This window comes from Tursiops truncatus, chromosome 1 (genome assembly GCF_011762595.2).
Source record: "Tursiops truncatus isolate mTurTru1 chromosome 1, mTurTru1.mat.Y, whole genome shotgun sequence".
Lineage (NCBI taxonomy): Eukaryota > Metazoa > Chordata > Mammalia > Artiodactyla > Delphinidae > Tursiops > Tursiops truncatus.
In genome coordinates this window covers 80,061,369-80,089,132 of record NC_047034.1, presented here as the reverse complement: position 1 = coordinate 80,089,132, position 27,764 = coordinate 80,061,369, and the positions used below count along the sequence as shown (strand labels likewise).

The following is a 27,764-nucleotide window of genomic DNA, read 5'->3' as shown; positions in this document are numbered from 1 at the left end:
AAGTTTGATCACTTGGTTAAGGTGGAAAATGCCATCTCCCTCCATTGTAAAGGCATATTCTCCTCCTCATAATTAGCAGGTAATACGTGAGGTGATACTTGGAGACCATGTAAACGTACTGTTCTCCAACAACCTTTCATCACTCCCTTGATTTTTAAATTAGTCAGGTCTTCTTAATGCTTTTAGGTAAATTTTAAGCATACAGGATGAAAACTAAATTTTATTTACATTTTAGTTTCCTCATATAACTCAGCCAAATCTATAATATATAGGTCACACTGTGTTATGTCATTAGCTGTTACTGAGACAAAAAGTGGTAGGAACTAGTTATGTTCTACATTAACAGGAATAAGAGCTACATGAACATATTACCTGGAGGAAGATTGGATGTATTTTGAACAGCTGTTTTGCTTGCATCCTTGTCTTTCTTGGTAAAAGAAGGCAAGTTTTTGGAAAGGGTGTCCAGATAATTAAACTTCAAGGAAAAATCAAAGATTTATTTTAGACTTACACACAGCTGAAAGGCAAGTGCTACGAGCATGATAAGTTGGTAAGCAGTGATAAAAGCATATTTTTGAAGGCCCTGAAAAGGAAGTTTGCAAATTACAAGTTGTTCAAGAAACTGATTAACTCAATTCTGGATTTTGTTAATTAGTCATAATTTCCCATAATTTCTTGTCAGGCAGCCTCTGGTTAAGAATAACATCTGGAATTTTCATTGAAGCACAGGGAGTTCTGAACACATGAAAATCCTCCCTTTGCTTGAGAGTTTCAAGGTTTCATAGGAAAGGAGAGCCATGTTCTCCTTCCATGGGCTTCCAAGAACTCACAATCTCTCAGTGTTGCCTCAGCAGCTGATGGGTGAGGACATTTCAATAGAATAAAAACTTCAAAATGGGATTTATCGGAGGATAATCATCAATAGGGAGAATTCAACCCAAAAAGAGCTTAAAATAGATGGGAGAACATAATTAATAGTGATAATGCAAGGCAGGGAGGTAGAGCTGTAGGAATACACTGGCAAAGAATTTCCCTCTCACATGCTGGTGAGGACATGATTTGAAGAGCATGGGTTAGTCAATTGGGTTGATGCTTGAAGCAGGAAAGAAACATCAGGATAGGTAGGTTACATTAAAAGCACAGGCATTGTATCAACTTCTATGAAGACTCATTCAATTTTTGTTAATTACATTCAATTACCTGAGACTGATATAACTTGCTTAGTTCAGATTTGTAGTACGGAGATATTGCTTTGTTCCTAATTTCCTTTAGATAGTTTTGTGTTTTTTCAATTTCCTTCCTGGTGGATATTTCCATAACGATGCAAAAGAAGACACAGAACATTAACGAAAAAGTGTTATTTGCTTTTGTTTCAGCTCTAAATCCCACAGAAAATGGGGATCACTAACAAAACTGGTAAGAATTAACTCGGGCATTTTTTTGTCAACTTGTTTCAGTTCATCTTCTGCTTCTTCTAGAATCGGTCACATTTCTGACCTCAGAAATTAGACTTTCATGTGAGACAGGAAATAATGATACCAGCTAGTAGTCTGGTTTTACACTTCATCTCAAAAGGCTACAAACCACATGGATGACCTTTTTGCATGTCTTTCCGTTTCTCTGAGGTTTAATTGACAGCTAGATTCTACTGATTTCCGAAATTTCAGTAGCAGTGGTAACACTGAAACCTGGGGAATGAATGGCTTATGAATAATGCAATTAATGATCACAAAGTAAAATAAAAACAATCATAATCTTGCTAGCTGACTTTCCATATTAGAAAATGTACTGGGGAGGCAATAGTCCAGCTAAAAACTACACTTCCCAGCCTTCCCTCTATATACGGATAGCCAGTAAGATGTAAACTGAAGTCACTGGGTAAGACTTCAGAAAGCTTTTAAAGAGGGCTAACTCAGCTGGAAGGCTTTCCCTTTGTCCTTGCTTCATCTCTTTTCCTACTTCCTAAAATATGAATGAAATGGCTGTAGCTGCAGCAGTCATTTTGCAACTATGAAGCAAACTTGAGGATGGAAATCATGTGCTAAGAAGGATGGAACAGAAGAAAGGAAGGAATCTTAGTTCCTGATGATGATGTGGCACTGCCTGCCATGGACTGCCCACTTCGGACTTCTTTTACATTAGGAAAAACAAACTTCTTTCTTGTAAAACACTGATTTGGGGGTTGTCCGTTAAATGCAGCCAAACCTAACCCTATCTGAAAAAATTTTCATTTTTAAGTGCTTATTGCATGCCAGGAAAACTTTGCAAAGTACTTTGCATTTAATCTTACAATAACTCTATGAGTTACTATTATTATTCCCATTTTATTCATCAAAAATTCAAGGCATAGAGAAGTAAGTAGTAAGAAGTAAAGTCTGAATTAAAATCCAGGTTGCCTGCACCAAAGCCCATGATCTTGAGAAGTGCTTATGCAAGTCAGCTGTTAGTGAACTGACAGAGATCTTAGATACTAGGTGGTCTAATCATCCTCATTTTATAGATAAGCAAACTGAATTCCTGAAGTAAATTTTACTGAAGTAAAACAACCAGCTGGAATCATACAGTCTGCCAATAATCAAATTGGAGCTGATTCTAGGTCTGCTGGCTCTAAGAACAGTGCTCTTTCTCTTATACTAGATGGCCTCTCTGGAAATACTGGCTGAATGAAAATCGTCTTATTTAAACAGCTTGAATTTCTCATTAAAATATCTCTACTGCCTCACTGGATTCGTTCATCAATCTATGGCAGTCTGGCTACCGCCTATCAATCTATTAAAATTGTTCTCACAAAAGAAATCAATAAACCTTCCAACCGATAAGCACAAATTCCTCTCTTCATTCTCCTTTCTGATTCTTCCATGGCATCTGACATTTGTTGACTACCTTCTATTTCCTTGAAACTTTCTCCTTCCTTAACCCTCCTCCCCTGTCCATTTTCCATGTTGCCAGCCCTTCTCTTTCTAGGACATATATCTAATTATGTGTTTCACTTTCTTCTTCAAAAACTTTTGTTGGCTTGCCATTCCTACCTATGGGTTAAAATTCGAAATTGTTAATGTTTCAAAAATTTTTTAAAATGTGAATGGATAACACATGCAAATGTACATAATTCAAAAAGGAGAAAAGAGTACATAATGAAAAGGAAGTCCATCTTGCACTATCCCCTAACCTCCCAGTTTCCTTCTCCACAAGCACTCACTGTCACCAGGCTCTTGGATATCCTTTCAGGGATATTCTACAGGACAGTATATACTTCTAGTTTGACCTTGTATAGAGGGGTGGCCCATGAGACCTAAGGTCTTATCTCACTACTTCTCCAACACATTCCACAAGGTAGCCCAGACGTTTTTATTAAGAAGCGTATTCATCCTGGGAGTCATTCTGGAGAGGAGCCATGCAAATGTGTACAGTGGTACCATATGTACTACTATACACTCAATAAATATATCTGGCTTCCTTTCTTTAGGGCAAGAGGGCTGGGGTTGGAATCCTCAGCTAGGATTGAAAGGAAACCAGAGCACATAATGCTTAGAGCACATTCCTCGTGTGCATTATAAGAATCCTTGCATGTTTACAACTATGCTCTGCATTAAGTTCTAGAATATTTATTAGTATATTAGAATTACCAAAGCACAGAGAATACCTGAGAGTTCCCTTGCTTATGAGAGAGAGAGGATCTACCTAATGGTCAAATGGTAATGGTCAAATGGGCTTCCTCAAAAGATAATAAGGTCACTGCCCAAAAGATGACTGCTGGGCAGAAATGTAGCAGAATTTAAAGAACATCGGGGAGCCTGGATGGTAGGACTTTGCAACCCCCCCAATTCTAAAATTCTATGACTCCACCAAACTGGGTCTTTCACATGCTTATTTTATGTATAGTTCAGGGTAGAATTACCTCTTTTGAGCTAACTTTTCTTTCCAGCGCTTTGTTGTTTCTGCGTGCCTGTGTAAAACGAAAGGAAAAAAAATATGATGAAAAAGGGCAATGTTCTCAGCCTACAGATAATAAAAGAAAACCCACCCTTGTATGATAAATTGTTAACAGCATGGAAGATGAAAGGCTAATTCCTTGATGTAGTCACCCACTGTATGACACCCGCGCCTCTCCATTTCCTCATCATTTCCTTAGTACTGATTGGAACACATTATTGATCAGCTTACCTCCGTTTCTTTTCAGAGAAATCTGTCTCAACGGTTTCTGGTGGACATTCTGTAGTATTAGCCAAAGACTGCTTGAATACATCAGTTAGGTGGGCTGCAACTTTAAAAACAGATGCATTTAACTTTTATCCTCACTTCTTGACAGCCCAACACACAATCAGTACCCAATTACTCATTTGAGATGTTTTCTAAGAGCCTATATTGAGTCTATCAAGTGATTACTAGAATTTCCATGACCAAACTATAATATAACAGGAAACCAGGTATCTCTATGAAATACCCTTTTAGAGAACACACATCTTATAGTCAAAATGTAAAATGTAAGTGACACCTCATTTGTCCCACATCACTGGGGGCGTCAGTGTTCTACCTAACTGAATTTCTTCACATCTGAAGCACCAAAGCTCAAAAAAATTAAACACTTGGGCTTCCCTGGTGGCGCAGTGGTTGAGAGTCCGCCTGCCCATGCAGGGGACATGGGTTCGTGACCCGGTCTGGGAAGATCCCACATGCCGCAGAGCGGCTGGGCCCGTGAGCCATGGCTGCTGAGCCTGCGCATCCGGAGCCTGTGTTCCGCAACGGGAGAGGCCACAACAGTGAGAGGCCCGCGTACCGCAAAAAAAAAAAAAAAATTAAACACATATTGAAATTGTTTTTCTAAAACAATATCTAAAGATATAAACCTAAGAATATGAATATAATACAACAGTTATTTGATAATTTGGGCAGTGGTTCTCAGAGGTTATTCCAGAGAACATGGTCTTGGAGGGATGTTAACAGGAGATTAAAAAAGAAAGAAGGCTCCGTGTTTCATGGTTATATGAGTTTGGAAAACACTGATTTTTACAAGGTTAAATATGTTTCATTACTGTAGAGCTTTTCTGGACCCTTAACTAGTTCATGTACTTTGTGGCTGTCTAAGAAAATAAGGCAATATGCAGCAGTATGCAAACTTATGTTAGCATAGAACTCACTTTTTTTTTCTGGAGCTGTCCCGTAGACTAGTGTTTTAGGAAGTACTTTGGGGAGCATTGACTTAGGATCACCACTATTAATGTGTCAGGGGCAGCTGTAAACATGCAAGACTCTGATTCCTGCATCTGTTTGTCTGTTTGAAAAATACATTTGATTTGTCCTTCACTATTGGGCAGCCTGTGCATTTACCTTACAGTGATTGTTCCCTCACACCAGAGGTTAAAAATTCAAATGCTACAATGTAGGGTCACCAGATAAAGTATAGGGCATCTAGTTAAATTTGAATTTCAGAGGAACAACAAAAAATCTTTAGTATAAGTATGCTCCATGTTATTTTGGGACATCCTTATAACAAAAAAATTTGTTGTTTGTCTGAAATTCATATTTAACTTGGCCTTCTGTATTTTTATTTGCTAAATCTGGCAACCGTAACATAAGAGGCCACCCAGGTAAAAGAGTGACAACAGAGTGTAAGGACAGGAGACACTGTGGCTGTGATGGATTCTTTTGTTCATGGCAGTTCTAAAGGGGCAGCTGATAATCATCTTCAGCTACATGTCACTGTGTGGTAATGGGACATTTCAAGATAAGGAAAATTCAGATACAGAAACAACAAAAGCAACTGTGCAAGACAACACTGTGGGGGACACACAAAACACATCTGTGGGCTGAATGGAGCCCGTGGCTGCCACTTTCTGACTTTTGTCATATGACCAAAATAGAAAAGAAAACCCCAAACCACAAAAATTCTCCACTGCTTGTCTTCTGTGAACTATGAAACCATATAACCAAGTTTGTTGGGGCTGTATATTTCCCCACATAAATAAGCTTTCCAAGAGTAGACTGCTTGGGCCACATATAGTGCAAAACAGTGCAAGATTTTGGTGATACCTGTGTAGTTGCTCCAAAGTTCTGTGTGTGCGTGTGTGTGTGTGTGTGTGTGTGTGTATTGGGAGTAGAGTGTTGGTTGGTTGACTGTTTCCTTCCTGTATATTTGCTATGTTCTAAATGCAAGTTGAGGCTAACTTAAAAGCCAAATGTCAACTTTTATCATTCAACATGTGATAGTTAAAGATAAATTAGAGGCAATCATGGTTTGAAGGATCTCACAATTTAGGCAGGAAAAAAATATATAAAAAAAATCATTACAATACAACATGGCCAATATGACAACAGAAATATGTACATGGTACTTTGCTATCAGATGAGAGAATAACTGAGAAGTGTATTTAAGATTGTTCCTTTGCAATCTGTAACTATTTTGCACAAAAATATTAAATGTAATTACCTTCAGTATCACGACTTTCTGTAGTTTTCTCCATTTTAGGGAAAGACTGAAATGAAGATAGAGTTCCTTAATGATGATGATTATATTACATACAAAATTTACTTTGTTTAGAAGGATTCCTTATGTGATCAAATTGATCTTTTATGGAACTTACTATAAAATGAATTAGTTTTTTAATGCCAATACAAAAAGTGACATGATTTTTTTTAGTCATTTCTTTCACTTAGCAAATTTCTAAAAATGGAAATCATTTTAAGTGTAGAAGTTGATTTTTCGTCCTTCTTCCTATTTCATTCATTAATTCATAAGACATTTCAATGAATGTCAGTTTCTCTGAAGACAATAAAAACTTTTATTTAAGAGCCTTCAGAATTATTTATGATTATTTAAGGAAGAGCCTAAAAAGCTTTTGGAAAATTCGATATATATAAGGGATCAGAGTTCCACAGAAATAAGAAATTATAAGGAGGGAGAAAATGCTTCATAGAAGTGGCAGAAACAGCTATTATTTACAATATTTTGTCTCAAAGCATTTAATATTGAAACAATAGTAAAACCACTAGAGTAAAAAACATTTCTTTCTCACCATAACTAGCTTGAGGAGATCTGCAGCCTTGGCTTTCTCCTCCTCAGTTCTGGAATCTTTAACTCTCATTTCCTGTAGCTCATCTTCTTTCTTTAGAATATGGTTTATATAATCCTAAATCAGTAGAATAAAAGAGATCAATAAAATGCAGAAATATGGTAGAGAGAGACACAGAATAGCCAACATCAGCTTGAAATATTACAAAAAGGTTAAGAATATGTAAGTTCACAAGGCTTAACAACCAGTTACTGGTCAAGCAATCTGGAAAGGCTTTTCCTTAATACGTTAATAAGCAAAGACCTGAAAAGTCCAAAAGCAAAGCTTTAAGAGCCACAGGACATTAGAATTGTCTGAGGACCTCAGAGAGGCCCAGCTTCTCATTCAGTGCTCCAGTGTCCTCATCAATAAAATGGACAGAGTTGGGTTACATGATTTCTAGAGTCCTTTCCAGGTATAGCCTTTATGATGAGATCTATGAATGTAAGTTACTCAGTTCATGCCTTTGCTTCCAAGAGAAATATACTTTACCTTTTGCATAAATATTTGATCTGTTTTCACAAATAACGGTCCCCTGCTGTATGCCAGGTATTGGGTATATAACCATAAACAAAACACATATGATACCTGTTCTGAGAGAGCTGACACACTTGACAGTGAGATGTTATAGATATGCTTATACAGTTAACTATATATGTACAAATTCTTAGACTATTTCCCAAAACCAATAATCCTTTTCTTCCTCTGACAAGTATCAAGTTAATATGCAGTTCTACCTTTTTCCAGAGGTTACTAGATCAGTTTTCCATATACTGAGAGGGGAGGAGGACGACATTGCAATCACATATAAAAGTTACCTATCTTCTCAATGTCTTTGGGGCCTCAATACTTCCTATACCTTATGGGAACCATTAAGCATTTTCTGCCTTTTCCACCTCCTACCCTCTAGAAGATTGACATTTATGTGTTGCATTAGATAAATATTGGCAGAATTACATAATTTCAGGTTCCTCAGGAAACCAAGAAGAATGATTGCTCTGTTCCTGATTCTTTTGGGTCAGGTTACCAGAATTCCATTACCTTCAGGGAAATCTGCAGTTTCAATTTCACCTCATTCTTTATGACCTCGTGCTGGATGAACTGGCGTATCTGTAGCACACTGGGGCTCTTCCGTATAGGGGCTGGGGTGCTCATTAGCTGTTTGGACCCAACGTCGAGGCCCTTCCAAATCTGAGTGCCAAATGGAGGTCCTGGAGTTTTTTTCTATTAACGAAACAAAGCAAAACAACCACCAAACAAATGAGAATATTTCACCGTTAGAATTGTTTTTTCCACCGAGTACTTATTATGTAGACACTCTATGCTAGGAACCACTCGTTAGGGAATACCACAGTGAAAAAATGTATCCCTGCTCTCAAAAAGGTTTGCAAATATGAGTGAAATTGGGAACAGAACTGGGCAAGTTTTCCTCTTTAAATATGTTACCAAGAATAAGGATATTTAAAAATCTGTTGCCTGATGTCCCACTGGATAGCATTTAGGGGAATGCTAAGCCATGCTGTTGCCATGGTGAGGCAGCAGCAGCCTCGGTTATGCCAAATGCATGCAACTATTCCTTAAAATCCACAGGGAGCCTAAGACACTTGGAATTAACAATCTTTAACTTTTTGGTTCCATGTTCATTTTGACCTGGAGAGATCCTTTGAGAGAGAAATCATCCCATAGATCTGGGAGGTCTTTGAGCTCATTCTAGATTAAGCATGCCACTAGAATCTTCCTGGGATCTCTTGGGCAGAAACATGTGCCTTGAGTAGATTAACATCTCTATCTTCTCCTTGTAATTGATTTTCAGGAGTGGTGTGCTTTGATGTGTTTCATTTTAAATTGCTCTTCAATTTCATTCCTTTTTACAGCTGAGTAATATTCCATTGTATATATGTGCCACATCTCTTTATCCATTCATCTGTTGATGGACATTTAGGTTGCTTCCATGTCCTGGCTATTGAAAATAGTGCTGCAATGAACATTGTGGTACATGTATCTTTTTGAATTATGGTTTTCTCAGGGTATATGCCCAGTAGTGGGATTGCTGGGTCATATGGTAGTTCTATTTTTAGTTTTTTAAGGAACCTCCACACTGTTCTCCATAGTGGCTATATCAATTTACATTCTCACCAACAGGGCAGGAGGGTTGGGTTCCCTTTTCTCCACTCACTCTCTAGCATTTATGAAAAATAAATAAATAAAATAAAATAAATTGCTCTTCAGTGCCAAATGCCTCGTCAGTGATAGCTACTCAGAGGCTTGCCTGGGTGGCCACTCCACTGGGCATAGAAGGTCATAGATATAGGAGCTGTGGAGGAAGAGAATGAACTTCCTTCATTAATCTCAGGTGTGGTATATTATTTCTCACAGTGCAGTATTTTCAACTTGGAGATAGTTTTAGTAAACCATTTGGTGTGGTCTTTTCATTTTTCAGATAAGGAGTTAAGACATGCAGTGTGACTTTTCCTAAGTCCCACATTAATAATTGATAGAGCCAAGACTAGAATTCAGATCATCTTCATTCACCATGTTGCTTATAGGCATCAAACTGAAATATGGGGTCCTGCGGGCAAGCACAGGTCACTACCCACACCCTGCTGGGAGCCTGTGCAACACACCAGGGCCAACTAACCCGGGAGAACACACAGCATGCCTCAGGCTGTTGCAGTGTCACGCCAGCCTCTGTTGCCGCAAGCACTCCCGGCATCTCAATTGTGACTACCGTACCATTCGCTCTCCCTGGCCTGAGTGAACAAAAGAGCCCTAATCAGCTGCTGCTTTAACCGCCTACTCTCTGGCCAGGGAACAGATAACTGAGGGCAGCCTACATGCAGAGGTGGGGCCAAAACCAAAGCTGAACCCCAGGAGCTGTGCGAACAAAGAAGAGAAAGGGAAAGCTCTCTGTGCAGCCTCAGGAGCAGCAGACTAAATCCCTGCAATCAACTTGGTAAACCCTGCAATTGTGGAATACCTGAATAGACAACGAGTCCTCCCAAAATTGAGGTGGTGGACTTTGGGGGAAACTGTGGACTTGGGTTTGCTTTCTGTGTTTGATTTGTTTTTGGATTTATGTTTATCTTAGTTTAGTTTTTAGTGTTTGTTTTCATTTGTGGGTTTGTTTATTGGTTTAGTTGACCTCTTACTTTTTTGTTTCTCTTTTTGTGAGTGTGTGTGAGTGTTTCTTTGTGTGATTTTGTCTGTTTAGTTTTGCTTTTACCATTTGTCTTGGGGTTCTGTCTGTTCGTATTTATTTTTCTTTTTGCAAGTGTGTTTGTGTATGTTTCTTTGTGTGATTTTGTCTGCTTAGTTTTGCTGTTACCATTTCTTTTGGCATTCTGTTTGCTCTTTTTTTTTTTTTTCCTCTTCCTTTTCTTCCATGCCATGTGGCTGTCAGGGTCTTCATGCTCCAGCTGGGTGTCGGGCCTGAGCCTCTGAGGTGGGAGAGCTGAGTCCAGGATGTTAGACCACCAGAGACCTCCCGATCCCATATAATATTAATTGGTGAGAGCTCTCCCAAAGATCTCCATCTCAACACCAAGACCCAGCTGCACCCAGCAGCCAGCAAGCTCCAGTGCTGAACGCCCCATGACAAACAACTAACAAGACAGGAACACAATCCCACCCATTAGCAGAGAGGCTGCTTAAAGTCATACTAAGTTCACAGACACTCCAAAACACACCACCGGATGCAGCAATGTCCACCAGAGGGGCAAGCTCCAGCCCCAACCACCAGAACACAGGCAACGGTCCCCCGCACCAGGAAGCCTACATAACCCACTGAACCAACCTCACCCACTAGGGGCAGACACCAGAAATAAAGGAACTAGGAACCTGCAGCCTGAGAAAAGGAGGCCCCAATCACACTAAGTTAAACAAAATGAGAAGACAGAGAACTATGCACCAGAAAAGGAACAAGGTAAAACCCACCAGAACAAACAAATGAAGAGGAAATAGGCAGTCTACCTGAAAAAGAATTCAGAGTAATGATAGTAAAGATGATCCAAAATCTCAGAAATACAATGGAGAAAATACAAGAAATGTTTAACAATGACCTAGAGGAGCTAAAGAGCAAACAAACAATGATGAACAACACAATAAACGAAATTAAAAATACACTAGAAGGAATCAATAGCAGAATAAGTGAGGTAGAAGAACGGATAAGTGACCTGGAAGATAGAATGGTGGAAATAACTGCCACAGAGCAGAATAAAGAGAAAAGAATGAAAAGAATGGAGGACAGGCTCAGAGACCTCTGGGACAACATTAAACGCACCAACATTCGAATTATAGGGGTCCCAGAAGAAGAAGAGAAGAAAAAGAAAGGGACTGAGAAAATATCTGAAGAGATTATAGGTGAAAACTTCCCTCATATGGGAAAGGAAACAGTCAATCAAGTGCAGGAAGTGCAGAGACTCGCATACTGGATAAATCCAAGGAGAAACATGCCAAGACACATATAATCAAACTATCAAAAATTAAATATAAAGAAAAAATATTAAAAGCAGCAAGGGAAAAACAACAAATAACATACAAGGGAAGCCCCATAAGGTTAACAGCTGACCTTTCAGCAAAAACTCTGCAAGCCAGAAGGGAGTGGCAGGACATATTTAAAGTGATGAAAGGGAAAAACCTACAACCAAGATTACTCTCCCCAGCAAGGGTCTCATTCAGATTCGATGGAGAAATTAAAACCTTTACAGACAAGCAAAAGCTAAGAGAATTCAGCACCACCAAACCAGCTTTAAAACAAATGCTAAAGGAACTTCTCTAGGCAGGAAACACAGAGAAGGAAAAGACCTACAAAAACAAACCCCAAACAATTAAGAAAATGGTAATAGGAACATACATATCGATAATTACCCTAAATGCAAATGGATTAAATGCTCCAACCAAAAGACACAGACTGGCTGAATGGATACAAAAATAAGACCCATATATATGCTGCCTACAAGAGACCCCTTCAGACCTGAGGAAACACACAGACTGAAAGGGAGGGGATGGAAAAAGATATTCCATGGAAATCAAAAGAAAGGTGGAGCAGCAATTCTCGTATCAGACAAAATAGACTTTAAAATAAAGACTGGGGCTTCCCTGGTGGCGCAGTGGTTGGGAGGCTGCCTGCCAATGCAGGGGACACGGGTTCATGCCGTGGTCCGGGAAGATCCCACATGCCGTGGAGCGGCTAGGCCCGTGAGCCATGGCCGCTGAGCCTGCGCGTCCGGAGCCTGTGCTCCGCAACAGGAGAGGCCACAACAGTGAGAGGCCCGCGTACCGCAAAAAAAACAAAACAAAACAAAACAAAAAAAAACCAGAGCTGGAGAAATCAGCCTTCCTGACTTCAGACTATACTACAAACTACAGTAACCAAGACAGTATGGTACTGGCACAAAAACAGAAATATAGATCAGTGGAACAGGATAGAAAGCCCAGAGATAAACCCACGCACATATGGTCAACTAATCTATGAAAAAGGAGGCAAGAATATACAATGGAGTCAAGACATCCTCTTCAATAAGTGGTGCTGGGAAAACTGGACAGCTACATGTGAAAGAATGAAATTAGAAAACTCCCTGACACCATACACAAAAATAAACTCAAAATGGATTAAAGACCTAAATGTAAGGCCAGACACTATAAAACTCTTAGAGGAAAACATAGGCAGAACACTCTATGACATAAATCACAGCAAGATCCTTTTTGACCCACCTCCTAGAGAAATGGAAATAAAAACTAAAATAAAAATAAACAAACGGGGCCTAATGAACTTTTGTACAGCAAAGGGAACCATAAAAAAGATGAAAAGACAACCCTCAGAATGGGAGAAAATGTTTGCAAATGAAGCAACCGACAAAGGATTAATCTTCAAAATATACAAGCAACTCATGCAGCTCAATATCAAAAAAACAAACAACCCAATCCAAAAATAGGCAGAAGACCTAAATAGACATTTCTCCAAAGAAGATATACAGACTGCCAACAAACATATGAAAGGATGCTCAACATCACTTATCATTAGAGAAATGCAAATCAAAACCACAATGAGGTATCACCTCACACCGGTCAGAATGGCCATTATCAAAATATCTACAAAGAATAAATGCTGCAGAGGGTGTGGAGAAAAGGGAACCCTCTTGCACTGTTGGTGGGAATGTAAATTGATACAGCTACTATGGAGAACAGCATGTAGGTTCCTTTAAAAACTAAAAATAGGGGCTTTCCTGGTGGTGCAGTGGTTGAGAGTCCGCCTGTCGATGCAGGGGGCACGGGTTCGTGCCCCGGTCCGGGAGGATCCCACGTGCTGCGGAGCGGCTGGGCCCGTGGGCCGTGGCTGCTGAGCCTGCGCGTCCGGGGCCTGTGCTCCGCAACGGGAGAGGCCGCAACGGTGAGAGGCCCGCGTACCGCAAAAAAAAAAAAAACAACTAAAAATAGAACTCCCATACGACCCAGCAATCCCCCTACTGGGCATATATCCTGAGAAAACCATAATTCAAAAAGAGTCATGTACCACAATGTTCACAGCAGCTCTATTTACAATAGCCAGGACTTGGAAGCAACCTAAATGTCCATTGACAGAAGAATGGATAAAGAAGATGTGGCATATATATACAATGGACTATTATTCAGTCATAAAAAGAAATGAAATTGAGTTATTTGTAGCAAGATGGATGGACTTAGAGTCTGTCATACAGAGTGAAATAAGTCAGAAAGAGAAAAACAAATACCGTATGCTAACACATATATTTGGAATCTAAAAAAAGAAAAATGGTTCTGATGAACCTAGTGGCAGGATAGGATTAAAGATGCAGACCTAGAGAATGGAATTGAGGACACAGGTCGGGGTGGGGGGAGGGTAAGCTGGGACGAAGTGAGAGTAGCATTGACATATATACACTACCAAATGTAAAATAGATAGCTAGTGGGAAGCAGCTGCATACCATAGGGAGATCAGCTCGGTGCTTTGTGACCACCTAGAGGGGTGGGATAGGGAGGGTGGGAGGGGATATGGGGATATATGTATATGTATAGCTGATTCACTTTGTTATATAGCAGAAACTAACACACCATTGTAAAGCAATTATACTCCAATAAATGTGTAAAAAAAATGAAATGGCAAATCTGGCAAGATGCAGGACTATATGATTCTTGCTCAAGATGTTTTCTTTCACTCTTTACAAAACCTTAGGTGGGCCTTTCTCTAAGCTGCCACAATTACAATGCTTACTTTTTAAAATTGCAGTTGCAAGTTCCTGTATTTAATATTTCACATTATTCTTACATACTCAGTTTGTGCATTAATAAATTGAGACTAAAGGGAAAGTGAAAGACCTAAGACTGTGTGTTAAAACTAACAAATAAATATTGGGAGAGGGAAGGTTTCTGTATTGCAAAATATCAGTAATGGGTTACTCAAATTGCATATTTTCATATTATAGGAAGACGTTCAAGCCTGCGATGTAGGCTAAAAGAAATAAAACTGAGATAAACTAGTCAGGTGTATTTCTCTAAAATCTACAAATATAAAACTCCTTGAGCCCATTAACAATTTACAAAAGAAGGAAAATATGTGAATATACAGGAGAAGAGCTGAACTCTGGCCCACAGATAGATGGATATGCAAATATAGTTACTTTATAGCAGAAAAATTTGTACCTCAACCGAGGGAAATGTCTCCCATGTCCTTGACTGGAGATTAGGAGGAACAATTGTATCTAACTCTTTCTTCATTAGCCATGGTGAAGCTTCATGGAAAGGGCGAAGGACAGTGATGCTCAGGGCACCTGGTTCACAGAGAGGTATCGGAGGATCATTTCTCTTTCAGAAATATTCTGAGAAATCCAGTAGGTATTCACCAAATCGAACAAACACTTTTGAGAAGCCAGACACAATGACTATGCTTAAGGACCTTACAGTCTAACAAGAAAGGAGAGACGCAGTCATGGTAACACCTAAAACAGCTGGATTTAGATCACCTGAAAGTATTAATGGACACTTCACTGTCCTTCGGAAACCACATCCAAGTCCTGTCAGTTCTACCACTAAACGTTTCTTGAGTTCATCTATCTCTTCCTCCTCCAGTGACCCTACCTTAGACTATTCCCCTCAGAGCCATCCTGTTTTGGACTACAATGACAACTAGCTTTTCTGCCCACTTCTACTCTGAATGAACCTCCCTCCGCAGTCAGGGTGACTGATTATGCTAGCCCATGATGTAAAATCTTCTTTGACTTCCCATTGCTTATGGGATAAAACAGAGGCCTCACCCCTGACTCAACTTGCGCTATTTTCCCTTCTGTACTTTGCCTACTTTAGCCTTTTTTCCCCTATCCTCCAAAGCTTTAAGCTTCCTGCTTTGTATTCTGTCTTCCAAGAAAGCTCCTCCTCCTATTTTAATTAATGCCTACTTATCCAGCAGCTCTTGGCTCCAGTGTTTTCAGGGAAGCCTTCTAGACTATGTCAGCTCCTCTGTTAGATGTTCTCATAGAATCATATTCCTTTACTTCATAGATCTTTTCCCAATTTATAATGATACAGTTATTTGTGTGACTATACATTTAATGCCTATCTCTCTCACTAAAGTCTAAGCTCTGTGAAAGCAGGGTCCATTGCGGTCTTAGCTCACCATTGTATTCCTAACACCCAGCCAGTGTTTGGCACATGGTGGTTTTTCACGTAGATGCTGGTTAAACAACTAACAAAGCAATTTGAGATGAATTCCTATTCTCTTACAGTTCCACACACAGACTGCACCAGTCAGAGCTCCCCACTCCTCATATTCACACAGAAAGAGCAAATTTATAACATCACGCAATGTACGTTGATACATTCAAAGATACAATTGTACATAGATGCAGGCATATTCATAAATGAGCACAAAATATATCCCACCAACCAGAGAAAAGATAAAAAGGAAACACACACATAAACCTAGATAGAGCACGTTGCTTTGGTACACAGATAACATGAAAGTCTTTCTTTTCCTGTGTTTAAATACACGTTACATATACAGTGACTCTTACTTAGTGCAATATATGTCTCTAACCTTTAATCACACACTAATTTCTTTCAAATTGATGAAAACATGTAAATGCCCAATGAATATAATATGTAACTTATCCTATATTTCAGGTTGATTTTCTAACCGACACGTGAAATGTACTTTCTCCTCTTGTACTGAATTCACCAAGGCAACACATTCAGAATGATAAAAAATGAACTTATGAAAGATAACTCACTTTTGTTTTTCCCTACCAAGATGAAACAAACACATAAATAGGAACCTAGGTACATAACTAAACATACCTAACAGATATAAACGCAGATACAAATCTGCTTATAGGTAGGAGGGGGATCATACACAATTTATATAGGTTGATGCTTAGATGAAGCGTGGTACAAACATAAATCACTGTATAAATAGGTTGACATGGCCAGGTGAAAAGTAGAGTTGAAAAGCGAGCAAAGGGAAAAAAGCAGAGACGACACGGGGGTAGACTGGATAAGGAGGATGAGAGCTGGTAAAGGGACTCAATGAGTTCCAGTCTGGATTCTCTACCTGGCTGTTCCTGTACTGGCTCTTGAAGAACTACGGTAGTTGAGTCTCCGTATGCGAAGGAGAGGTATTCTTCTATGTCACTGTCCCGAAGAAGTTCCACTCCTGATCCATCAGCATAGATAATAAAAAACCTATTTGAAGAAATAAAAATCTAATCCCTTGACATATTCAGCGAAAATGCTCCTTGAACTTGGAATTGAAAATAAAAGTCATGGTGTTATTTTTATCATATTACCTGGGGACATGTTCACCATAGATTTGCAGATGATTCTTACGAAGGTGAGTGGATGATAATGTGTCATAGCCTTCAGCTTTTGCATTTAAATCATCTTCCAAATTGTTTTCAGGTAGGATAGTTGATGCAGTACCATCAGCCATGACCTAAGGGACATAGTATATAAGCAACTAAAAGAAAAGAAAAATGCCATAAACTTACATTTCTTTTGATCCCATTTGAGAAAGCAGGTGATCTTTTGGTTACTCAGAAAATCAGGGATATTTCTTTGTAAGGAATTGTGCACTAAGTATAGATTGCATTAATAAAAGTGAAAAGCTAGTAGCACATCTCCACTTACAAACCACACCTAGACTGTGAAAACAAACAGGAAGACAAACCTGAATACATTCAGAGGAAGGTGTCTAGGATGGCAGGGGACTCACTTAACTTCTGAGGATAAGTTCAGGGAACTGGGAATTTAAACATGGAGGGAAGGCTATTTATGTGATGGTTGTCTTGAAATATTAAGAGTGACAGTATGGATTCTAAGCACAGAAATAGGACTCATGGATATACAGGGAGACAGATTGAGTCTCACTATGAGAAGAATTGTTCTAGCCATTACTACTGTCTAGATATGGTGTGGTCAGGCTGAAAGGCCACTGAAGGGAATGCCCAAGAAGAGCATCAATGTCTAGGATAATGTTTGGCTTGCATGTTTCAACTCAGAGAGTTTGGGCTTTAGGTTTCAATTTCAGTTTCTTGCACACTGAAATCTCTTAGCAGCCTGAACTCATGCTGTGAAATTTCACTGACTTAGCACAGAAAAACTAAGTTGGATCAGGGCTTGTCTGCATCTCAAAGTTGGGGACTTTGTGGTACGGTTCCAAATCTAAAAAGTAACTTCACCACCCGCCAGACAACACATGAAATTCCACCGCTGGGTGAGGAGTGAAAAAAAAAATTGCCTAGAGAAGGGGCTGGCAAACATCTTTTTGTCAAGGGTCAGATAATAAATATTTTAGGGTTTGTTGGCTGTAGAGTTTCTGCTGCAACTACTCAACTCTGCCATTATATGCAAAAGCAGCCAGAGATAATATGTAAACAATTGAGCGTGGCTATGTTGCAGTAAAACTTTATAGTGACACTGAAATTTGAATTTCTTTTAATTTTTATGTGTCATGAAATATTCTTCTCCTTTTGATTTCCCCCAACCATTTAAAAATGTAAAATGCAGTCACTCTGCATTTTTAGCTCATGGGCCCATACAAACAAGTGGCCATGGTTTGCCAATGCCTGGCTTAGAGATAAGAGGAAGGACAGAGAAACAGAAGATGGAGCTCTACCACTGAATAGCTAAGCACCTCTCCAGGCTTCCCAACACCCCATCGTCAGCCCTGCTGGAACCCTCACACTAACTGATAGCTCTCACTTTGGATTCTCTGCCTAGTTAAGCAGACTTGCCTGCTGCCCCATGTATTTTCTCTCACTTGAACCCAGATACAGAGCATTTATATCACTCTTCTTTGTTGGCATTATTTTTAGATGGTTAGTAACTTTTTTCCCTTTTGTTCTAATTACTTATTTGGCTTTAGCATTTCAACCATCCTCATTGTTGGACTTGCTATCTCCTAATGAAGTACACTTGAGAATTGAAGATACTGACATTCATTGCTGCTGTCCAAAGTGTATTGGCAGTTAGTGGATAACTAATCCCAAGGCAGCTAAGATAAAATGCTATACGGGAGCTCTCTTTTTTTTTTTCAGTACGCGGGCCTCTCACTGTTGTGGTTTTTCCCGCTGCGGAGCACAGGCTCCGGACGCGCAGGCTCAGCGGCCATGGCTCACAGGCGCCCGCCACTCCAGGGCATGTGGGATCTTCCCGGACCGGGGCACGAACCCATGCCCCCTGTGTCGGCAGGTGGACTCTCAACCACTGCGCCACCAGGGAAGCCCAGCCGGGGAGCTCTCTTGTGTGAAATATCTCAAAAGCAAAGCCCTAGCCTCTCTCTCCATAATAATGATGCACTTTACCTGAAAGGTGTTTCCTTCGGGATCCATGACCTCACAGATAACCTCTGATGTGTGCTTCATGATGTACCTGCTAGCTCTCAGCTGCTCACGTTTTTGAAAAGGATGGTATATCTCACTGCTTGATTCATGGCAATATATAGCTGAACAGTCCCTATCAATATGAAGACAGCCTGTGTTTGGAGGTAACACCTGGAAGGGTAACAGGAAGAGAGATATTATTAAAAATTTCTCGTTTGATTTGAGGGATTTATAAAATCATTTAAGGAAAAAAATTATCCATAGAACCCAGACACAAACTGCGTTTCCAGGAAGAAAACAAGAGAAGACTTAAGTTTGGGGAAGGACTACTTAATAAGGAGTCAGACTGATTAGGATATAATTGCTCCTGTGTCTCACATTTTATTTACTCACTTTAATATTTCTTCCAAGTAATTGCTTTGTACCTTATCATCTCCAAGAGGGTAAAAGCTATGGGACAAATGCTTTTAGAAGCTTTTATTTATCGTTATTCCTATGGTGGCTGACACAGTCCTTGAGTAATAGCTTTTGTGTAATGACTTCTGGTTCAGATAGACTCTTTTTGTGAGATGTAATTCACATGTCATATATTCACTATTTTAAAGTGTATATGCAGTGGATTTTGTATATTCAAAAACTTGTGCAAACATTATCACTAATTCCAGAACATTTTCATCACCCCCCAAAGAAACCCTGATGCCATTAGCAGTCACTCTGCATCACTCCTGCCACTGACAACCATTGATCTGCTGTCTCTATGGATTTGACTATTTCAGACATTTCATATAAATGGAAGCACGTGACATGTGGCCTCTTCTGTCTGGCTTCTTTTACTTAGCATAATGTTTTCAAGATTCATCTATGTTGTAGCGTGTATCAATACTTCATTCTGTTTATTTTCACCTGAGTTTAGATGTGTGAGATTTGGAAGTTTTTCTGCTAACATATCCAGACCTCCATAGATTCTGCCACTGAGCTCAAGCTTTTTCAATTTAGGTAGTTTGGGGAGATTTGAAACTGAAATCAAGCCTACATTTATTAAACTGAGGAACTCTAAGTTCACAAATTCAGCCATAAAGCCCTCAATTTTCCCATCATTTGATTTGCATTTGTCCAGGACAAGTTCTCAAACAGCTGCCAGGGTTCAGTTTCTCAGCTCCAGATGGATGTTCCTCTTCATGTCCGTGTTTCTCTCTTCCCCCCTCTTCAAACTTAACTTTCCATGGTGGGGGCAGAGCAGGGAGAGGTGTCCCAGCCTGTGCAGCGAGGGCCATTGGAAGGGGTTGGCTGTGGCAGACAGATCAAAACTACAATGAGGTATCACTTCACACAGGTCAGAATGGCCATCGCCAGAAGTCTACAAACAATAAATGCTGGAGATGGTGTGGAGAAAAGGGGACCCTCCTACACCGTTGGTGGGAATGTAAATTGGTACAACCACTATGGAGAACAGTATGGAGGTTCCTTCAAAAGCTAAAAATAGAACTACCATATGATCCAGCAATCCCATTCCTAGGCATATATCTGGAGAAAACTATACTGCAAAAAGATACATGCACCCCAATATTCACTGCAGCACTATTTACAATAGCCAAGACATGGAAACAACCTAAATGTCTACCAACAGAGGAATGGATAAAGAAGATGTGGTACATATATACAATGGAATATTACTCAGCCATAAAAAGAACGAAATAATGCCATTTGCAGCAACATGCATGGACTTGGAGATTGTTATACTAAGTAAAGTAAGTCAGACAGAGAAAGACAAATATCATTTATATGTGGAATCTAAAAAAAAGATACAAATGAACTTACTAACAAAACAGAAACAGACTCACAGACTTTGAAAACAAACTTACGGTTATCAAAGGGGAAAGGTTGGAGGAGGGATAAATTAGAAGTTTGGGATTAATATATACACACTAATATATATAAAACAGGTAATAAACAAGGACCTACTGTATAGCACAGGGAACTCTAGTCAATATTCTGTAATAACCTATATGGGAAACGAATCTGAGAAAGAAAGAATATATGTATATGTATTCACCTTGCTGTACACCTGAAACTAACACAATATTTTAAATCAACTATACTCCAATAGAAAATTAAAATATAAAATAAAAATTGAATTAAAATCAATAAAATCTAAAAAAACTTCATTCTGTTTTATGGATGAATAACATTCCATTGTATGGATATATCAAATTTTGTTTATTCATGAGTTGATGGACATTGGAGTTGTTTTCACAGTCTTGTTATTATTAAAAATGCTGCAATCAACATCTGTGTATAAGTTTTGTGTGGATATATGTTTAATTTCCCTTGGATATCTACCCAGGAGTAGAACTGCTGGGTTGTATGAGAACTCTATTTTTAATTTTTGGCGGAACTGCCAAACTGTTTTCCAAAGTGACTACACCATTATACATTCTCATTAGCAATTAATGAGGGTTTTACATTTCTTCACATCCTCACTAACGCTTATTACTATCTGTCTCTTCTATATTTCGGAAGAGTTTGTGAAAGATTGTTCAGTGTTAATTCTTCCATAGATGTTTGGTATAATTTACCAATGAAGCCATCTGGGCCTGGGCTTTGCTGTCTGCAAGTTTTAAAATTATTAATTCAATCTCTTTACTTGTTTTAGGTCTATTCTGATATTTTATTTTTTCTCGAGTTAGGTTAGGTAGTTTGTGCCTTTCCAGAAATCTATTTTATCTAGGTTATCTAATTTGTTGATGTATAATTGTTCACAGTATTTCTTTATAATCTTTTTTATTTCTGTAAGGTTGGTAGTAATGTCTTCTCTTTCATTTTTAATTTTAGTAATTTGAGTCTTCTCTCTCCCAACCCCTTTTTTCTCCTTCTGTTTGTCTGTCTATCTCTCCCTGTAAGTCCAGCTAAAGATTTATCAGAGAACCAACTTCTGGTTTTGCTGATTTTTCTCTATTTTTTCATTTATTTCTACTCTAATCTTTACTATTTACTTCCATATGCTTGCTTTGGGTTTAGTTTGCCTTCTTTTTTCTAGTTTCTTAGGGTGGAAAGTTAGGTTATTGATTCAAGATCTTCATTTTTAATATGGGCATTTTGACATTTAAAGCTTATATATATATATATATATATATATATATAATAGAGAGAGACATTTAAAGATATATATGTGTATATATATAGACATTTAAAGCTATATATATATAGCTTTTGCTGCTTCAATTAAGTTTTGGTATGTTAATTTTATTTTTAGTCATTTTTAGTCATCTCAAAGTATTTTTAAATTTCCTTGTGATTTATTCTTAGTGTTATTTTTCACATATTTGTGCATTTCCCAAACTTCCTTTTGTTATTGATTCCATTGTGTGTTATTTCATTCCGTTGTGGTAGGAGAACATATTTTGTATGATTTCAATTCTTTTTAATCTATTGAGACTTTTTTGTGGTGTAACACATGGTCTTTCCTGGACAATGTTCCATTTACACTTGAGCATAATGTATTCTATTACTGAGTGGAGTGTTCTATACATGTCTAGGAGGTCTGCATGGTTTATTCTGCTGATTAAGTCTTATTATTCTCTTGATCTTATCTATTCTTTTATCCATTACTCAAAGTGAGGTACTAATGTCTCCAAATATTATTGTTGAATTGTCTATTTCTCCTTTTAAATATGCCAATTTTTACTATTTAACTGGACATGTTAATTTGTATAGTGCACAACTCTGGAAATACGCATGTGTTTTGGGCTCTGTTGTTAGTGTATAATATGCTTGTAGTTGCCATCTTCTTGATGGAGTAATCTGTTTATTATTATAACATACCCTCTTTGTTTCTTGTAATATTTTGTTGTAAAGTCTATTTTGTCTGATATTTGTATAGCCACTCAAGTTCCCTTTCAATTACTTATTGCAGGTATTATCTTTTTTATCCTTTTACTTTCAACCTATTTGTGTCTTTCACCATAAAGTGTATCTCTTGTTGACAGCATACAGTTGCGTCATGCTTTGTAATCCATTCTTCCAATATCTGCATTTTGATTGGGTTGTTTAATCCATTTATATTTAATGTCATTACTGATTAGGTCAGATTTGAATCTTCCAAATTTCTATTTGTTTTCTTTTTTTTTTAGCATCTTGATTATGGTATGATGGCTTTACATTGTTGTGTTAGTTGCCGCTGTATAACAAAGTGAATCAGCTATACGTATACATATATCCCCATATTCTCTCCCTCTTGCATCTCCCTCCCACCCTCCCTATCCCACCCCTCTAGGTGGCCACAAAACACTGAGCTGATCTCCCTGTGCTATGTGGCTGCTTTCCACTAGCTATTTTACATTTGGTAGTGTATATATGTCAATACCATTCTATCACTTCATCCCAGCTTACCCTTCCCCCACCCCGTATCCTTAAGTCCATTCTCTACGTCTGTGTCTATATTCCTGTCCTGCCACTAGGTTCATCAGAACCATTCTTTTTTTTTTAGATTCCATGTATATGTGTTAGCATATGGTATTTGTTTTCTCCTTCTGACTTACTTCACTCTGTATGAAAGACTCTAGGTCCACCCATTTCACTACAAATAACTCAATTTCATTTCTTTTCATGACTGAATAATAGTCCATTGTAATATATATGCCACATCTTCTTCATCCATTCATCTGTCGATGGACACTTAGCTTGCTTCCAAGTCCTGGCTATTGTAAATAGAGCTGCAATGAACATTGTGGTAAATGACTCTTTTTGAATTATGGTTTTCTCAGGGTATATGCCCTGTAGTGGGAAGGCTGGGTCATATGGGAGTTCTATTTTTAGTTTTTAAAGGAACCTACATGCTGTTCTCCATAGTAGCTGTATCAATTTACATTCCCACCAACAGTGCAAGAGGGTTCCCTTTTCTCCACATCCTCTGCAGCATTTATTCTTTGTAGATATTTTGATAATGGCCATTCTGACCAGTGTGAGGTGATACCTCATTGTGGTTTTGATTTGCATTTCTCTAATGATTAGTGATGTTAAGCATCCTTTCATATGTTTGTTGGCAATCTGTATATCTTCTTTGGAGAAATGTCTATTTAGGTCTTCCACCCACTTTTGGACAGGGTTGTTAGTTTATTTGATATTGAGCTGCATGAGCTGCTTGAATATTTTGGAGATTAATCCTTTGTCACTTGCTTCGTTTGCAAATATTTTCTCCCATTCTGAGGGTTGCCTTTTCGTCTTGTTTATGGATTCCTTTGCTGTGCAAAAACTTTTAAGTTTCATCAGGTCCCATTTGTTTATTTTTTATTTTATTTCCATTACACAAGGAGGTGGATCAAAAAGTATCTTGCTGTGATTTATGTCATAGAGTGTTCTGCCTATGTTTTCCTCTAAGAGTTTTATAGTGTCTGACCTTATACTTAGGTTTTTTTTTTTTTTTTTTTTTTTTTTGATATGCGGGCCTCTCACTGTTGTGGGCTCTCCCGTTGCAGAGCACAGGCTCCAGACGTGCAGGCTCAGTGGCCATGGATCACGGGCCCAGCCACTCTGCGGCATGTGGGATCTTCCCGGACCAGGGCATGAACCTGTGTCCCCTGCATCGGCAGGAAGACTCTCAACCACTGTGCCACCAGGGAAGCCCACATTTAGGTTTTTAATCCATTTTGAGTTTATTTTTGTGTATGGTGTTAGGGAGTCTTCCAATTTCATTCTTTTACATGTAGCTGTCCAGTTTTCCCAGCACCACTTATTGAAGAGGCTGTCTTTTCTCCATTGTATATTCATGCCTCTCTTATCAAAGATAAGGTGACCATATGTGAATGGGTTTATCTCTGGGCTTTCTATCCTGTCCATTGATTTATATTTCTGTTTTAGTGCTAGTACCATACTGTCTTGGCTACTGTAGCTTTGTAGTATAGTCTGAAGTCAGGAAGCTTGATTCCTCCAGCTCCGTTTTTCTTTCTCAAGATTGCTTTGGCTATTCGAGGTCTTTTGTGTTTCCATACAGATTGTCAAATTTTTTGTTCTAGTTCTGTGAAAAATGCAATTGATAGTTTGATAGGGATTGCATTGACTCTATAGATTGCTTTGGGTAGTATAGTCATTTCCACAATGTTGATTCTTCCAATCCAAGAACATGGTATATCTCTCCATCTGTTTGTATCATTTTTAATTTCTTTCATCAGTGTCTTATAGTTTTCTGCATACAGGTGTTTTGTCTCAAGTAGGTTTATTCCTAGGTATTTTATTCTTTTTGTTGCAGTGGTAAATAGGAGTGTTTCCTTAATTTCTCTTTCAGATTTTTCATCATTAGTATATAGGAACACAAGAGATTTCTGTGCATTAATTTTGTATCCTGCTACTTTACCAAATTCATTGATTAGCTCTAGTAGTTTTCTGGTAGCACCTTTAGGATGCTCTATGTATAGTATCATGTCATCTCCAAACAGTGACAATTTTACTTCTTCATTTCCAATTTGGATTCTTTTTATTTCTTTTTCTTCTCTGATTGCTGTGGCTAAAACTTTTAGAACTATGTTGAATAACAGTGGTGAGAGTAGGCAACCTTGTCTTGTTTCTGATCTTAATGAAAAGCGTTTCAATTTTTCAACATTGAGAACAATGTTGGCTGTGGGTTTGTCATGTATGGCTTTTATTATGTTGAGGTAAGTTCCCTCAATGCCTAGTTTCTGGAGAGTTTTTATCATAAATGGATTTTGAATTTTGTCGAAAGCTTTTTCTGTATCTATTGAGATGGTCATATGGGATTTCTCCTTCAATTTGTTAATATAGTTTATCACATTGATTGATTTGCATATATTGAAGAATCCTTGCATTCCTGGGATAAACCCCACTTGATCATGTTGTGTGATCCTTTTAGTGTGCTGTTGGATTCTGTTGCCTAGTATTTTTTTGAGGATTTTTGCATATATGTTCACCAGTGATATTGGCTGTAGTTTTCTTTAATTGTGACATCTCTGTCAGGTTTTGGTATCAGGGTGATGGTGGCCTCGTATAATGAATTTGGGAGTGTTCCTCCCTCTGCTACATTTTGGAAGTGTTTGAGAAGGATAGGTGTTAGCTCTTCTCAAAATATTTGATAGCATTCGCCTGTGAAGCCATCTGGTCCTGGGCTTTTGTTTGTTGGAATATTATCTTTTTTTTAAAACATCTTTATTGGAGTATAATTGCTTTACAATGGTGTGTTAGTTTCTGCTTTATAACAAAGTGAATCAGTTATACATATACATATGTCCCCATATTTCTTCCCTCTTGCATCTCCCTCCCTCCCATCCTCCCTATCCCACCCCTCTAGGTGGTCACAAAGCACCGAGCTGATCTCCCTGTACTATGCGGTTGCTTCCTACTAGCTATCTATTTTACGTTTAGCAGTGTATATATGTCCATGCCACTCTCTCGCTTTGTCACAGCTTACCCTTCCCCATCCCCATATCCTCAAGTCCATTCTCTAGTAGGTCTATGTCTTTATTCCCGCCTGGCCTCTAGGTTCTTCATGACCATTATTTTTATTATTATATTTTTTAGATTCCATATATATGTGTTAGCATACGGTATTTGTTTTTGTCTTTCTGACTTACTTCACTCTGTAAGACAGACTCTAAGTCCATCCACCTCACTACAAATAAGTCAATTTCGTTTCTTTTTATGGCTGAGTAATATTCCATTGTATATATGTGCCACAAATCACAGTTTCAATTTCAGCACTTGTGATTGTTCTGTATATATTTTCTATTTCTTCCAGGTTCAGTCTCGGAAGGCTGTGCTTTTCTAATAATTTGTCCATTTCTTCCAGGTTGTCCATTTTATTGGCATATAGTTGCTTGTAGTAATCTCTCATGATCCTTTGCATTTCTGCAGTGTCAGTTGTTACTTCTTTTTCATTTCTAATTCTGTTGATTCGAGTCTTCTTTTTTTCTTGATGAGTCTGGCTAATGGTTTATCAATTTCTTTATCTATTCAAAGAAGCAGCTTTTAGTTTTATTGATCTTTGCTATCGTTTCCTTCATTTCTTTTTCATTTATTTCTGATCTGATCTTTATGATTTATTTTCTTCTGCTAACTTTGGGGTTTTTCTGTTCTTCTTTCTCTAATTGCTTTAGGTGTACGATTATGTTGTTCATTTGAGATTTTTCGTGTTTCTTGCAGTAGGATTGTATTGCTATAAACTTCCCTCTTAGAACAGCTTTTGCTGCATCCCATAGGTTTTGGGTTGTCATGTTTTCATTGTCCTTTGTTTCTAGGTAATTTTGATTTTGTCTTTGATTTCTTCAGTGATCTCCTGGTTATTTTGTGTAGCCTCCATGTGTTTATATTTTTTTACAGTTTTTTTCCTGTAATTGTTATCTAGTCTCATAGCATTGTTGTCGGAAAAGATACTTGATACGAATTCAATTTTCCTAAATTTACCAAGGCTTGATTTGTGACCCAAGATATGATCTATCCTGGAGAATGGTCCATGAGCTCTTGAGAAGAAAGTGTATTCTGCTGTTTTTGGATACAAAGTCCTATAAATATAAATTAAGTCCATCTTGTTTAAAGTGTCATTTAATGCTTGTGTTTCCTTATTTATTTTCATTTTGGTTGATCTGTCCATTGGAGAAAGTGGGGTGTTAAAGTCTTCTACTATGATTATGCTACTGTCGAATTCCCCTTTTATGGCTGTTAGCATTTGCATCATGTACTGAAGTGCTCGTATGTTTGGGTGCATAAATATTTACAATTGTTATATCTTCTTCTTGGATCGATCCCTTGATCATTATGTAGTGTCCTTCTTTGTCTCTTGTAATAGTCTTTATTTTAAAGTCTATTTTGTCTGATATGAGAATTGCTACTCCAGCTTTCTTTTGATTTCCATTTGCATGGAATATGTTTTTCCATCCTCTCC

At 38.3% G+C, this 27,764-nt stretch overlaps 1 protein-coding gene across 5 annotated transcripts in view; it reads right to left on the bottom strand.

The window, feature by feature from the left end:
• Nucleotides 1–27,764, bottom strand: part of SPAG17 (sperm associated antigen 17) — a 172,559-nt gene that overhangs the window by 37,417 nt on the left and 107,378 nt on the right. For all 5 annotated transcript variants that reach the window (XR_012333560.1, XM_073809001.1, XM_073809010.1 and 2 more), the window contains 11 exons: nucleotides 18,860–19,048; nucleotides 16,844–16,989; nucleotides 16,609–16,739; nucleotides 14,706–14,833; nucleotides 8,091–8,273; nucleotides 7,014–7,127; nucleotides 6,428–6,473; nucleotides 4,165–4,264; nucleotides 3,899–3,946; nucleotides 1,201–1,300; nucleotides 373–475 (listed from right to left, as the gene is read on the bottom strand). Coding sequence is in view for 4 of the 5 variants with exons in the window: in XM_073809001.1 (XP_073665102.1) it covers nucleotides 373–475; nucleotides 1,201–1,300; nucleotides 3,899–3,946; nucleotides 4,165–4,264; nucleotides 6,428–6,473; nucleotides 7,014–7,127; nucleotides 8,091–8,273; nucleotides 14,706–14,833; nucleotides 16,609–16,739; nucleotides 16,844–16,989; nucleotides 18,860–19,048 (1,288 nt within the window). In the remaining variant the exon portion in view is untranslated. The remainder of the gene's footprint in view (nucleotides 1–372; nucleotides 476–1,200; nucleotides 1,301–3,898; nucleotides 3,947–4,164; nucleotides 4,265–6,427; nucleotides 6,474–7,013; nucleotides 7,128–8,090; nucleotides 8,274–14,705; nucleotides 14,834–16,608; nucleotides 16,740–16,843; nucleotides 16,990–18,859; nucleotides 19,049–27,764) is intronic.